Here is a 16013-nt window from a genome sequence, read left to right on the forward strand (position 1 = left end):
TCTGAGGAACCATTTCACTGATCCAGTAATACATTTTTTTAAAAAACTTTTAATTTTGAAGTCCCACAGGAAGTTGTAAAAATATTACAGAGAGGTCATTACAAGGGTACCCATCACCCACCTTCCCCCAATGGTAGCAAACTGTAGTATAATGTCAAAACCAGGGAGTTAATATTGGTACAATTTATAGATCTTATTTAGATTTCACCAGTTTCTATGTGTATTTATGTGGTGTGTGTATAGTTCTGTGCAATTTGATGTCAATAATTGGTTTTGGAAATTTAACTTTTTTGATATCTTTTTTTTTTTTTTTTTTTTTTTTTTTGAGACAGAGTCTCGCTTTTGTTGCCCAGGCTAGAGTGAGTGCCGTGGCGTCAGCCTAGCTCACAGCAACCTCAAACTCCTGGGCTCGAGTGATCCTTCTGCCTCAGCCTCCCGGGTAGCTGGGACTACAGGCATGCGCCACCATGCCCGGCTAATTTTTTTTTTTTATATATATATCAGTTGGCCAATTAATTTCTATTTATAGTAGAGACGGGGTCTCGCTCTTGCTCAGGCTGGTTTTGAACTCCTGACCTTGAGCAATCCGCCCGCCTCGGCCTCCCAAGAGCTAGGATTACAGGCGTGAGCCACAGCGCCCGGCCCTTTGATATCTTTTAATAGAAGGAAAAGTCTAGCATGAGTCTTAAGTAGTACTAACAAATTTGTATTTTTTTTGTAAGTTAGATAAGAGATAGGTTATAATATTGTAAGTTTATCTTGATACTAAATTAAACTCAAAAACTTGATTAGTAGGCTGGGCGCAGTGGCTCACGCCTGTAATCCTAGCTCTCTGGGAGGCCGAGGCAGGCGGATTGCTCGAGGTCAGGAGTTCAAAACCTGCCTGAGCAAAAGCAAGACCCTGTCTCTACTATAAATAGAAAGAAATTAATTGGCCAACTGATATATATATAAAAAAATTAGCTGGGCATGGTGGCACATGCCTGTAGTCCCAGCTACTCGGGAGGCTGAGGCAGGAGGATCGCTTGAGCCCAGGAGTTTGAGGTTGCTGTGAGCTAGGCTGATGCCACGGCACTCACTCTAGCCTGGACAATAAAGTGAGACTCTGTCTCAAAAAAAAACAAAAACAAAAAACTTGATTAGTAGAATTAATACCACAGTTTATTCATAAACTCAGAAAACATGGGCAGATATATGTGATATCAAGGTCACCCTCAGTCTATTTTTAGAAATTTTGTTTCCTGGCCAGCCACTGTGGTTCATAGCACTTTGGGAGGCCAGGAGTTTTAGACCAGCCTGAGCAAGAGTGAGACCCTGTGTCTACAAAAAAAAAAAAAAAAAAAAAAAAAAAAATAGAAAAATTAGCTGGGCGTAGTGGCGCATGCCTGTTCGAAACCACCCTGAGCAAGAGCGAGACCCCGTCTCTACTATAAATAGAAAGAAATTAATTGGCCAACTAATATATATAGAAAAAATTAGCCAGGCATGGTGGCACATGCCTGTAGTCCCAGCTACTCGGGAGGCTGAGGCAGCAGGATTGCTTGAGCCCATGAGTTTGAGGTTGCTGTGAGCTAGGCTGACGCCACGGCACTCACTGTAGCCTGGGCAACAGAGTAAGACTCTGTCTCAAAAAAAAAAAAAAGACAATGTTTTTTATTTGTTTGTTTGTTTGTTTATTTATTTATTGAGACAAAGTCTCGCTTTGTTGCCCAGGCTAGAATGGGTGCCTTGGCCATCAGCCTAGCTCACAGCAACCTCAAACTCCTGGGCTCAAGCAATCCTTCTGCCTCGCCTCCCGAGTAGCTGGGACTACAGGCATGCGCCACCATGCCCAGCTAATTTTTTCTATATATATTAGTTGGCCAATTAATTTCTTTCTATTTATAGTAGAGACGGGGTCTCGCTCTTGCTCTGGCTGGTTTTGAACTGCTGACCTTGAGTGATCCTCCCACCTCAGCCTCCCAGAGTGCTAGGATTATAGGCGTGAGCCACCGCACCTGGCCAAACTTTTTCATTTTGCAGAATCGAAACTCTACATCCATTAACAACTCTCCTTTGCTCCCTCCCCATATCCTCTGGTAGACACCATTCTCCTTTTCCTTATCAGTGAACTTGACTACTTTATATTTCTTATATACGTGGAATCATACAGTAATTGTTCTTTTGTGACTGGCTTATTTTGCTTGGTATAACATCTTGTAGGTTCATCCATATTATAGCATGTGAAAGAATTTCCTTCTCTTTTTTTAATCTTTTTTATTTTTGGAGATATACAGTCTCACTGTGTTGCCCTGGCTGGTCTCAAACTCCTGGCTTCAAGAGATTCTCCTGCCTCCCAAAGTGCTGGGATTACAGGCATGAGCACGGTACCTGGCTGATTTCCTTATTTTTTAAGGTTGAATTGTATTCTATTGTTTGTGTAAGTAGTATTTTGTTTCTCCTTTCATCTGTTAATGGAGATTTAAAATTTCTTCCACCTCTTGGCTGTTGTGAGTAGTGCTGCTATGAACATGAGTGTATGGATATCTCTTGGAGACTCTGCTCTTAATTATTTTGGATATACACCTAGAATTGGGATTACTGGATCATACAGTAGTTGTTTTCCATAGCAGCTGCATCATTTTACAGTCCCTTCAACAGTGCACGAGAGTTCTGACTTCTCTACATGCCTGTCAATACTTGTTGAATATTGTATGATAGAACTTGATTACACTTTTAATAGAAGCTTCATAAAAACTTTTTTTTTGAGTTTTCAGGCTTGAATGTTCCTGTTACGATATCTTTTTTTTTTTTTTTTTTTTTTTTGAGACAGAGTCTCGCTTTGTTGCCCAGGCTAGAGTGAGTGCCGTGGCCTCAGCCTAGCTCACAGCAACCTCAAACTCCTGGGCTCAAGCAATCCTTCTGCCTCAGCCTCCCGAGTAGCTGGGACTACAGGCATGCACCACCATGCCCGGCTAATATTTTTTTTTATATATATATATATTAGTTGGCCAATTAATTTCTTTCTATTTATAGTAGAGACGGGGTCTCGCTCTTGCTCAGGCTGGTTTCGAACTCCTGACCTCGAGCAATCCGCCCGCCTCGGCCTCCCAGAGAGCTAGGATTACAGGCGTGAGCCACCGCGCCCGGCCCTGTTACGATATCTTTACATAGTGATTTTTAGCTAAAACCTTTGGCTCATGTTCTTATTTCAGAATATGGAAAGGGACATAACCCTGGGAAGAAAGCAAACTAGTGGGCAAAAGTAGGTTGTGGCAGTTGGGGAGAAAGATGAGAAGAATCCATAGAGTTTGTCATAAAGAGAAAATTAAGAGGAAAACAGTACTTCTGGTGTGCATTTTAGTTTTTTGTTTTTTTTTTTGAGACAGTCTCATTTTGTTGCCCAGGCTAGAGTGAGTGCGGTGGCGTCAGCCTAGCTCACAGCAACCTCAAACTCCTGGGCTCAAGCCATCCTGCTGCCTCAGCCTCCCAAGAAGCTGGGACTACAGGCATGCGCCACTATGCCCGGGTAATTTTTTCAATATATTAGTTGGCCAATTAATTTCTTTCTATTTATAGTAGAGACAGGATCTTGCTCTTGCTCAGGCTGGTTTTGAACTCTTGACCTTGAGCAGTCCACCCACCTCGTCCTCCCAGAGTGCTAGCATTACAGGCGTGAGCCACTGCGCCTGGCCTGCATTTTAGTTTTTTAATGGCATGTTAAGGGAGCAGAGGGGAAAATTAATAACAAACCTTGGTGTGCATATGGGAAATGTCTACACCAGAGGGAGTAGAGGATTCTTAGGAGAATACCATGGAGTGCAGCTATAGGGGGAGAGGGTTCTGACTGCTAAAGTAGAAGTCCATTTGCAAAAATGGACTCTCATGAAAGAGAACTTGGGTAAGCTTGTCATCTGGCTTGGCGTAGGATGGTTTGAAAGAGGAAGAAGAAACTGGATGCCATAGTAATACAATGTACCAGTAAGTCTCTTGATATTGGTAATGCAGAAGAATGAAAGACTAGGGTTAATTGGGGGACTGTGTGGGCACAGGAAGTAAGGAAAAAGCATGCCCTGTGTGTTTATACACGTATTTTTATACCTTCTACTTGTTTTTTTCCCAAACCTCTTGGCTCTACTTTCTCAGGCTCCAAAACGAAAATCCACCTACTACCAAATCATTTTGTGTATCTATGTGGCTAAGTTTTTATTGGTTTTGATCTATGGTGCATGGAAAGAGAGCCTACTACCACCTGGACAGTCTAGTATCATACACAGAACACTTAAAGTGGTTAGAAAATATGAGATAAAAGTAGCTGGTTCTTGCTTTAATATTTTTGTTGTTGAGTCTAAAAACACTAGTTTGAAAACATGAATACACTTGATCTTTGGACAATAGCAGTATCCATATTAAGTCATTAATGTGAGGCTAGTTATCTCCTGTTATCATTTCATTATAATATTTTCATCAGTATGCATTATAAATCAGTACGTTAAAGGGCTTTTATCCATTGTAACGCACTTTACAAATGCAAGAGGTTAGTTGAGAATTGTATTTGAATATCCTAGATCTATGTAGCCAATATGATACGCTTGCTTTATGGGGACAGTTGTGTATGTTTGAGTTTTATTTGCAATATTCTTGAAATTGAATCTTAACTGATTTTAGGAAAACCTCTTAATCTCTTTGGGCTCACTTTCCTTGTCTATAAATTAAATACTCATAGTAAAGTTCCTTTTAGCTCTGATTTGAAAGCTTTAGTTTTAAATGAGAGAGTTTAGTGGTCATTATGATGTTTAAGATAGGAGGCAATATGTTTAAGTTATTTTACTCTTTTTATATGTAGATCATGGAAGGGAAGTGGTTACTGTGTATGTTACTGGCCCTCGGAACTGCTGTCCTTCAGGCTCATGATGGACATGATGATGATGTGATTGATATTGAGGATGACCTTGACGATGTCATTGAAGAGGTAGAAGACTTGAAGTCAGATACCAGCACTCCTCCTCCATCTCCAAAGGTTTGAAGTGTTTGAATCTATTCGTTTTACCTCTTGAGATGATAAAATTTTGAAGGCAGTGGGGTGTACCTGTAGTTCTAGTTACTTGAGAGGCTGAGTTGGGAATATCACTTGAGTTCAAGTCTAGCCTGGGCAACATAGCAAGACCCCATCTCTAAAAAAGAAGTTATGCAGGTAAATTTGAATCCTTCTCAAAGAGAAAGCAAAGTTTGCTGAAATACCTATTGATCTCCCTGACAGCCTTTGTTCTGTCTTGCCAAAGGCCAGGTATATAGATCAAATTTGAATGCTGGCATTGAAAGTTTTATGACAATAGGAAGCAAACCAAGAGAATAAAATCTAGTAAAAAAAAAAAAAAAAAAGGCATGTTGCTTTTTTAATTCATTTATATATTTAACACAGGTCACCTATAAAGCTCCAGTTCCAACAGGGGAAGTATATTTTGCTGATTCCTTTGACAGAGGGACTTTATCTGGGTAAGTGTTTCCTAGGGAGAAAAATTCTTAGAGGCAAACAACATGTAAATAAGGTGGGGAAAAGTGGATTCCTTTCTGGATAGCATCTTACGTAGTGAAATGTCTACCTTTTGTATCTCCAGTGTTCCCATCCATTTAGGAGAATAGTCTTCTGGAATTTGTGGTTCTTCCATTCCTTTCTTTCCCCTACTCCACCCTATATTTTATTTGAGAAAAATTTTTTTCTCTTGAGTCTTAGAAAAAGAGAATTATTTCATAGGTTGGTACTTTTTCTTATAAGATTTGTGAGTTGAATATAATGTTATCAATACTACTTGTATGGCATTTAAAAGTTGAAAGCAGAGTGTTTAAGTAGGCTAAGAAGAGCAGGATAAAGTCCTTTTATGAGCATGAGCATTTACATTGTTTTTCTTCACAGGTGAACTGTCATTTGAATCTTAATTTGGGGGTTTGTATTAATTACAGGTGGATTTTATCCAAAGCCAAGAAAGATGATACTGATGATGAAATTGCCAAATATGATGGTGAGAATTACATTTTGTTAGATGTAATAGCAGATAGAAATTTGACATGTTGTCTCCATGGCATCTCTTAAGACTAGTTTAAAAGGAGATATAAGCCTCAAGATTTTCCTTTGGAAGTTTTGCCATCTTTGTGTGTTGCCTCATATTTAATAGTATTATACCTCTGTAATCACCTATGCAGCTGAATGTTGGAAATATTAATAGAAGGTTTTTCTAGGCAGTGGTATAATTAATAAGTTACAATGAAAAAACTCATATCCTAATTTTTTTTCAAATATATGCATATATGTGTTTAGTATTAATAGGCTAACTCATAGATAAATGGAATATGTTAGAAATTTGTCAGTATTATAGACTTATACAACTTGAGAGTTTAGTTTGTTACCATTTAAAGGACCTTCAGAGGTGTGGAGCTTTTTTGTGTTGTCTTGTAGGAAAGTGGGAGGTAGATGAGATGAAAGAATCAAAGCTTCCAGGTGATAAAGGACTTGTATTGATGTCTCGGGCCAAGCATCATGCCATCTCTGCTAAACTGAACAAGCCGTTTGTGTTTGATACCAAGCCTCTGATTGTTCAGTAAGTGAAATACTTATATGATAAAAGCTTTCTAGAAAGAATAATCTCAGAAGACATCTTATTATAAAACTTTTACTCCAGAAAAAATTATGAGAGTATATGTTGCAATAGAGATTTTGTGGTGAATTTAAGCATCTTATAATTAATATTTATTTATTTTTGTGTATTGGGTAGCCATAAAAAACAATGGAAGGTGGAATCTTTCTTAAGGATAAACATATGACCTGTGGTTAAACATATGACCAACATGGAGAAAGGGGAAAATAAATAAAGAGATTCAATCTTTCAAAATGCCACACTAGTTTCTGCTTTCCTTTTTGAAATTAGGTATGAAGTTAATTTCCAAAATGGAATAGAATGTGGCGGTGCCTATGTGAAACTACTTTCTAAAACACCAGAACTCAACCTGGTAGGTAATTCCTATTTATGTGGCTGGCCACCCACAATTATAAGCTTGGAGAAAAGGAAAAGAAACTTTTGTAAGACCTGTGAAAATAAAGGCTTCTTCCTCTGCTGTTTAAATCTTTGAGAAGGTTAGGAATATTGACTTTGACACTAATGTGCTTTTTATTTGAAATGTGAATTTTAAAGCTATTATTGTTTGTGTCTTATCTCTGGTTTCTGTTCTGTGTAGTTTTTTGTTTTAGCAGGCTTATTTTTTTGTTTTATGAAGGAAACTAGACATACATGTTTTTTTAAAACCACTTAACTATGTTCTTATTTTAAATTTCCTGATGATTGCTGGTTACTCCTTTTCACTATAAAAACCTTATAATCAGCTTTTCAACTTTAATAGTGACTAATTTATTTGGAATTTTATAAGAGGAAATATATACTTTTGAAAGATTGTTTTTGAACACTTTGACTAGAGTTACTTAAAATAATTCATTTTTGTTTCTGAAGGATCAGTTCCACGACAAGACCCCTTATACAATTATGTTTGGTCCAGATAAATGTGGAGAAGATTATAAATTGCACTTCATCTTCCGCCACAAAAACCCTAAGACGGGTATTTATGAAGAAAAGCATTCTAAGAGGCCAGATGCAGATCTGAAGACCTATTTTACTGATAAGAAAACACATCTTTACACATTAAGTAAGAAAAACTATTAATTTGGGGGTTTAACGGCATTACAAATGTATCATCTATTTAAAGATTGCTCATCCTGCAAATACCCACGCCTGCAGATAAGACTGTCTTGACTTAATATCTTAGCAGGGAAATGATCTTAATTTGTCAACATTAAAATAAACGTCTCTTTCACTAGTTGAACTGAGGACTGAGGTTTTAGACAATATCAAGAATAGGCTTTTATGTCCCATGCAGAGCTTCTCTGCTGATTTCTCTCTTTTCTTCCTTGTGTATATTTTCTTGTTGATAAAATGTTGAATAATAGGATATATAATAGAAATATATACAAGGTTTCAAAATTATCTTTTAGTTGAACTTTCTTTGGATGTTCTAGTACCACCTGGACAATTGAGTTTAGTCATTTGGATATTAGAATAAGTTTTTTTTTTTTCTTTTTTTTGAGACAGAGTCTCACTCTGTTGCCCCAGGGAAGAGGACCCTGGCATCAGCCTAGCTGACAGCAACCTCAAACTCCTGGACTCAAGCGATCCTCCAGTTTCAGCCTCCCAAGCAGCTGGGACTACAGGCATGTGCCACCATGCCTGGCTAATTTTTTCTACATATTTTTAGTTGTCCAGATAATTTCTTTCTATTTTTTAGTAGAGATGGTGTCTCCCTGTTGCTCAGTTTGGTCTGGAACTTCTGACCTCTAGCAATCTTCCTGCCTTGGTCTCCCAGAGTGCTAGGATTATGGGTGTGAGCCACCATGCTGGGCCCTGCTTTGTTTTTTAAATGAAGCTTTTCCTGCTTGTTTGAGATAATTTATAGACTGCCTCTTTTTGTAAAGAATGTAATAACCTATTTTTTTTAGAATTTCAAAACTAACATATATATTTAGGGTACAGGAATTCAGAAGATGTGAATAAGCAAAAAAAAGGATGCTTAAGGGGCTGAGCTGGTGGCTCATGCCTATAATCCTAGCACTCTGGGTGGCCAAGATGGGAGGGGAGGATCTCTTGAGCTCAGGAGTTCAAGACCAGCCTGAGCAAGAGTGAGACCCCATTTCTACTGAAGATAGAAAAAATTAGCCAGGTGTGGTGATATGTGCCTATAGCAACTTGGGAGGCTGAGGCAGGAGGAGTTTGAGGTTACAGTGAGCTATGATGACCCCACTACATTCTAGCTGGGGCAACAGAGCAAGACTCTGTCTCTAAATCAGTCAATAAAGAATAAATAAATTGTCCAGGCGCAGTGGCTCACGCCTGTAATCCTAGCACTCTGGGAGGCCAAGGCAGGAGAGGATCGCTCAAGGTCAGGAGTGCGAAACCAGCCTGTGCAAGAGTGAGACCCTGTCTCTACTATAAATAGAAATTAATTGGCCAACTAAAAATATATAGAAAAAATTAGCCGGGCATGGTGGCACATGCCTGTAGTCTGAGCTACTTGGAGGCTGAGGCAGAAGGATTGCTTGAGCCCAGGAGTTTGAGGTTGCTGTGAGCTAGGCTGATACCACGGCACTCTAGCCCGGGCAACAGAGTGAAACTCTGTTTCAAACAAAAGAATACATAAATAGACACTTGAGGTGGGGGAATGAAGAGAAGTTGGTTAATGGGTACAGAAACAGTTCAGTTAGATAAAAAGAGTAAGTTCTAGTATTTAGTAGTACAGTAGGGAAATTATAGTTAACAGTAATTTATTATATATTTAAAAATAGCTAGAATAGATGATTTGTTTCCAGCACAAAGAAAAGATAAATATTTGAGGTGATGGATATGCCAGTTACCCTATTTGACCATTACACATTGTATACATATATCAGACCATCACATGTAGTCCTAAAATATGTACAACTACGATATACCAATGAAAAAATACACACACAAAAAAATTATCTGAAAGATCAACATTGTGATGTGTATTTGTCCATATGTATATAAACGTATGTGTATAACTTCTACAAAGTTAAATATGCTACATATCTCACTTAACTATACAAAAGTATGAAAATCTTCCCACGAAAGACTATCTTCATTGTCATTGTTAACAGCAGCATAATGTCCTGTTATCTGGATGTGCTTTAACTTGGTCAGCTGCCTATTAGGCATTTTAGTGTGGGATCCAGGTTTAAGTATAAATCACACTTAGGATGATTTTATGGATTTAAAATTGTATTTCCATTTTCTTTTTTTTTTTTTCTTTGTTTTTTTTTTTTATTTTTTTTTATTTTGTGTATTTCCATTTTCTCTTGGACTTCAAAAGTGCAACCATTAGTAAACGTGTTTTAATAAATAAAAGACTTCTGTAATTCAAATATTTGGTAATGTATATGATAATACCAGCTCCATTAAAAAATGAAGAAATGGGCCTTTTCTACTGAGAGGTGGTTATGAGAAATATACTTGTCTGCTGACTAGTGTACAACAATTTGTGTCAGACCAATAATTAAGTTAATTGTATAGGTTTTTTGATGTTCTTATTGTCTGTAAGTACAGTCTTTTGGTGTTATAAATTTTAGCTATTATTTGTTATAATTCCTGGAAAACTGAGACTCTAGCACAGGGGTCCTCAAACTTTTTTAACAGGGGGCCAGTTCACTGTCCCTCAGACTGTTGGAGGGCCGGACTATAGTTTAAAAAAAAAACTATGAACAAATTCCTATGCACACTCCTCATATCTTATTTTGAAGTAAAAAAACAAATAGGCAAAAACACCCTCACGTGGCTGTAGTTTGAGGACACCTGATCTAGCACCTAATTTTGCAGATAAGGAAAAGGGGTTCAAAGGCAGTTCCCCACCAAAAAAATAGGAAAGGAAAAGGGGGTTAAGTTGCCCAAGGCCTCAAGAGCCAGGCATTGGTGATCCTGTTATGACCCTAGTGCCTGTGGTCTTTCCTCTATGATTTTCCATGTTGTTGCTTCCAATGAGACATCACCATCTCTTGGTTTATGGTAAAGAGAGTTTGGGAGTGAGTGGTTAATTAACTGTTTTTAATTGCATTTAACGTTTTTTTTCAGTCTTGAATCCAGATAATAGTTTTGAAATATTAGTTGACCAATCTGTTGTGAATAGTGGAAATCTGCTAAATGACATGACTCCTGCTGTAAATCCTTCACGTGAAATTGAGGACCCAGAAGACCGGAAACCCGAGGACTGGGATGAAAGACCAAAAATACCAGATCCAGATGCTGTTAAACCAGATGACTGGTAAGTCTTGGGGGCCTGTCTTTGAGTATAAGGGAGCATTTTGTATATTCCTCATGGCTTGAGCAGCCAAATATTGGTTGAGTAAGATCTGATAATTTCAGCAATCTATGATGCAATCTGTTTTTTTTTGTTTTTTTTTTTTGAGACAGAGTCTCACTGTGTTACCTGGGCTAGAGTGCCATGGCATCAGCCTAGCTCACAGCAACCTCAAACTCCTGGGCTTAAGCGATCCTCCTGCCTCAGCCTCCCAAGTAGCTGGGACTACAGGCAAACACCACCATTCCTGGCTATTTTTTCTATATATTTTTAGTTGGCCAATTAATTTCTTTCTATTTATAGTAGAGACAGGGTCTTGCTCTTGCTCTTGCTCAGGCTGGTGTCAAACTCCTGACCTTGAGCCATCCTCCCGCCTTGGCCTCCCAGAGTGCTAGCATTACAGGTATGAACCACACTGCACCTGGCCTATGATGCAATATGAACTGTAGGAAAAAATGTAGACTGCTTTAGCTGGAAAGAAGCCATAGTGTCATCATCTAGATCAGTGGTCCCCAACCCTTTTTGGCAGCAGGTACCGTTTTCATGGAAGACAATTATTCCATGGACTGGGGACGGGGGAGATGGTTTCAGTATGGTTTCAAGTGTATTTATTGTGCATTTTATTTCTATCATTATTACATTGTAATATGTAATAAAATAATCATACAACTCACCATAGGTTGGGGACCCTTGATCTAGATTGTACCATTTTATAAATCACAAAATGCTGAAATTAGTTATACAGATTGCCTGTGGTCAGTTTGTGGCAGAACCTCAGGTCTTGTGGCCTGGCCATTCTAGTGCTGCTTTCAATTCACATTTAAATTTAAAGTTCTGAAATTTTCAATTTTAAATTGAAATTTTCAATTTTAAATTGAAAAGTAACCTTTTTCCTATTTCCTATTAAAAACAATGCTTAGAGATCTCTGCTCTGTGTTGAGCAGTGGAATACAAGGGCACAGGACACTACCATTTGCCTACCCAGAGCTCCAAGTCCAGTTGTAAGGCAAGTAAATAAAATTGGTGTGCAGTTATGGTAAGGGCCCACAAGAAGATGCAGCTAGCTAGGGGACCAGAGTACAAGGTGTGCCTAACCCAGGCATGGTTTCTGGGAGCAGGGCAAATTAAACTGGGACTTAAAAACAAAATGATAGTTAACTAAGTGGTGAGGATGGAAGAGGAGGATGTTCCTGATCGAAGAACATTATGTGCAAAAATATAGGAGTGGGAATGATCTAGACATGCATGAGAGAAGTTTGTTTTTTTATTTTTTTTAAACAGGGTCTCACTTTGTCACCCAGGCTAGATGACAGTGGTGTCATCATAACTCACTGCAGCCTCAGACTTCTGGGCTCAAGCTATCCTCGTGCCTCAGCCTCCTGAGTAGCTGGGCCTATAGACACATGCCACCATTCCTGGCTAATTTTTTTTTAGTTTTTATTTTTTGTAGAGATGGGGTCTTGCTGTGTTGCTCAGGCTGGTCTCAGACTCCTGAGCTCAAAACAGTAATCCCACATTGGCCTCCCAGAGTGCTGTGATTACAGGCCTAAACTACCTCATCTGGACAGTTATGAGTATTATATGGCCTTTTACGTAGGGTTCATATTGGAGAGTGATGAGAAATGAAGATAGGTGTGGTCAGACTGTCATATTTGGCTATATTTGAAATCCAGTACAGTGACTTCCAAAAATGTTAGAATTTCGACAAAGAAATAAATCATTCTTACTTTTTGTAAAAGTATCTTCCTATGCTTAGCAATTAAATTCTAAATAATCTTTTTCTTCTCTGAAAGGTAAGATATATGTATTTGAAATTTTATGCTGCACTAATACATATGCTAAATTTATTTGTATATTTGGTGAACGTTAGATTTGGAGTCAGCCTTGTTCAGTGTTATATTCCTTAACTAGCTTTATCACACAAAAAGAAACCTATACTCATTAAACAGTCACTCCCCATTTCTCCCTTTCCCCAGCCTCTGGCAACCACTACTCTGCTCTGGATTTGTCCATCTGTACATTTCATATAAATGGAATCATGCAATATGTGACCTTTTGTGACTAGCTTCTTTTATTTAGCATAATGTTGTCAAGGTTCATCCATATTGAAGCACATATTAGTACTTCATTATTTCTTTTTATGACTGAATAATATTCCATTGTGTCGATGATTCCACATTTTATTTATCCACCCTTTAGTTGATGGACATTTAGGTTGTTTCTCCTTTTTGGCTGTGGTTATGTAGAATGCTGCTGTGAACATTCAAATACCAGTTTTTGTGTAGATACATATGTTCATTTCCACCTAAAAGTGTAATTGCTGGGTCATGTGGTAACTCTGTTTAACTTTTTGAGGAGCTGCCGGAGCTGCCAAACTATTTTCCAAAGTGGCTGCACCATTTTACTTTCCCACAAGCAATGTATGAGGGTTCTACATCCTCATCAACACTTTTTTTTTTTTTTTTTTTTTTTTTTTTGAGACACTCTCTTGTCCCAGCTAGGGTGCCGTGGCATTAGCCTAGCTCACAATAACCTCAAACTCTTGGGCTCAAGTGATCCTTCTGCTTCAGCCTCCTGAGTAACTGGGACTACAGGCATGTGCCACCATGCCCACCTAAGTTTTTCTATATATTTTTGATTGGCCAATTAATTTTTTTCTATTTTTAGTAGAGACAGAGTCTCGCTCTTGCTCAGGCTGGTTTCAAACTCCTGACCTTGAGCAGTCCTCCTGCCTTGGCCTCCCAGAGTGCTAGTATTATAGGCATGAGCCACCACACCCAGCTAGCACTTATTTTTATCAGTCTTTTTTATTATAGCCACTTCATGGGTGTGATGTGCTATTATGGTTTTGATTTGCATTTCTCTGATGACTATTGATGTTAAGCATCTTTTCATGTGCTCATTGGTAATTTGTATATGTTCTTTGGAGAAATGTCTATTCATTTTTTAGATGGGTCTTTTTTTATTACTGAGTTGCAAGCAAGAGTTCTTTTACGAGGCCCCTATCAGATATATGATTTACAACTCTTTTCTAGGAGCAATTATTTTTAATTTTCAGATTATGATCTAAATCTTTTTTTTTTCCCTGAGATGTTGCTGTGTCTCCCAGGCTGGAGTACAGTGGCATGACCATAGCTCATTGCTGTGGGTAATCTGGGTCTCAAGTGATCCTCCTGCCTTAGTCTCTCAAAAATAGTGAGGACTACAGGTGTGTACCACGATGCCACCATGGAGGACTTTTTTTTTTTTTTTTTTTTTTTTTTGTAGAGACAGGGTCTTGCTATGCTATGTTGCTCAGGCTGGTCTCAAACTCCAGGCTTTGGGTGATCTTCTCACTGTCTCTTTCCAGAATGCTGGGATTACAGGGCTCTAAATATTTCTAGAGTGCTGTGTTTCAGATTCACAAAGGGGGAGTACTCTGATTCACCGGCCAGTGTTGTCATAACTGGGTTTTTCTTTTGTGCTTAAGGGATGAAGATGCCCCTGCTAAGATTCCAGATGAAGAAGCCACAAAACCTGAAGGTTGGTTAGATGATGAGCCTGAATATATACCTGATCCAGATGCAGAGAAGCCAGAGGATTGGTAAGAGCTTCCGATAACTTTTTAAATTATCTTCTTTTTCTTTTATTTATTTATTTATTTATTTTTTCATAGCTATCAGAAGAAGAGAATAAATTATCTTTTTTTAAATTGAAGTGAAATTTAATACTTAAATACAGCTAAGTGCCCAAATTTTAGGGTAGAGCTTAACAAATTTACATTTTCACTTTTTTTTTTTTTTAATCTGTCATGAAAAACTGTTGTTACTGGAAATACAAAAACAAGAGAAGATGGTCTTCCATAGTATGACACTGAAAACATTTCAGTAGGATCTCAGGGGAGTACTGGCCAGCGAGCTATTTATTCATGGTCCTATATCACAGAACCCATTTGTAATTTGTTGTTTTTGTATCTCTAAAGGGATGAAGACATGGACGGAGAATGGGAGGCTCCTCAGATTGCCAACCCGAAGTGTGAGTCAGCCCCCGGGTGTGGTGTCTGGCAGCGACCTATGATTGACAACCCCAATTATAAGGGCAAATGGAAGCCTCCTATGATGGACAATCCTAACTACCAGGTTTGTGCCTCTTGATGGTTGAGTTGCTTTCATTGATCTGTTTGCATTCAGATAGTTTTGTCTAAAGTGAGGCTGCTAGGATGGTTATTATATTCAAGCTGTTGAATTAAAAGCAGAAAGTAAACTTTATAAGTCGAGAGAGAGCTTATTAATTGGTTAGGTGCTGCAAAGATAAACCTAGAAACTGGAGGGAATAGCTCTTACAATTGCTTCATAACTATGTTTAGAAACAGAAAAGAGAAATGGAAAACTTGTGATTTGGGCACCCTGTTTTCAGGCGGCAGGGGTGCTTTAGTCACAAGATCCAATTCCTAGGCTTGGCAATCTGTGTGACATGGTGGATAAGAGGACTGTGAGGGGAGCTAGTACCCCAACCACGTCAGAGCAGCTCACTGCTTAGCCTTAATGTCTTCAACTGTAAAAAGTCTGAGGCTCAAGTGAGATGGTAAGGATATAAGTAGTGAGGTTATGAAGTTTCAGGTCTATGTAATGTACCGCCTAGGCCCCTTTCTTTATCCTAGTAAAATTATTTATAATCATTAATTTTCACTTTGTCAAACTTTAAGGTATAAGTCTATATGCATATACTAGATGTGTGTTTTTCTGTTTTTTAGTATATTTTTTTTTTTTTTTTTTTTTTTTTTTTTTTTGAGACAGAGTCTTGCTTTGTTGCCTAGGCTAGAGTGAGTGCCGTGGCGTCAGCCTAGCTCACAGCAACCTCAAACTCCTGGGCTCAAGCAATCCTACTGCCTCAGCCTCCCAAGTAGCTGGGACTACAGGCATGAGCCACCATGCCCGGCTAATTTTTTCTATATATATTAGTTGGCCAATTAGTTTCTTTCTATTTATAGTAGAGACGGGGTCTCACTCTTGCTCAGGCTGGTTTCGAACTCCCGACCTCGAGCGATCCGCCCGCCTCGGCCTCCCAGAGAGCTAGGATTACAGGCGTGAGCCACCGCGCCCGGCCGTGTTTTTTAGTATATTTTTAACTGTGCAAGCAATGAGATA

At 38.6% G+C, this 16013-nt stretch overlaps 1 protein-coding gene across 4 annotated transcripts in view; it reads left to right on the forward strand.

Annotated features, from left to right (window-relative positions):
* Positions 1 to 16013, forward strand: part of CANX (calnexin) — a 32497-nt gene that overhangs the window by 7963 nt on the left and 8521 nt on the right. For 2 of the 4 annotated variants that reach the window (XM_075993730.1, XM_075993729.1), the window contains 9 exons: positions 4826 to 4999; positions 5402 to 5475; positions 5941 to 5999; positions 6434 to 6575; positions 6903 to 6984; positions 7479 to 7671; positions 10662 to 10851; positions 14357 to 14470; positions 14849 to 15005. In XM_075993730.1, coding sequence (XP_075849845.1) covers positions 4829 to 4999; positions 5402 to 5475; positions 5941 to 5999; positions 6434 to 6575; positions 6903 to 6984; positions 7479 to 7671; positions 10662 to 10851; positions 14357 to 14470; positions 14849 to 15005 — 1182 coding nt within the window. In that variant the 5' untranslated portion in view covers positions 4826 to 4828. Of the gene's footprint in view, positions 1 to 2293; positions 2367 to 3386; positions 3509 to 4825; positions 5000 to 5401; positions 5476 to 5940; positions 6000 to 6433; positions 6576 to 6902; positions 6985 to 7478; positions 7672 to 10661; positions 10852 to 14356; positions 14471 to 14848; positions 15006 to 16013 lie in introns of those variants that run through there. The other 2 variants (XM_075993731.1, XM_075993728.1) reach the window with 2 other exon arrangements.

This window comes from Microcebus murinus, chromosome 17 (assembly GCF_040939455.1).
Source record: "Microcebus murinus isolate Inina chromosome 17, M.murinus_Inina_mat1.0, whole genome shotgun sequence".
NCBI lineage: Eukaryota > Metazoa > Chordata > Mammalia > Primates > Cheirogaleidae > Microcebus > Microcebus murinus.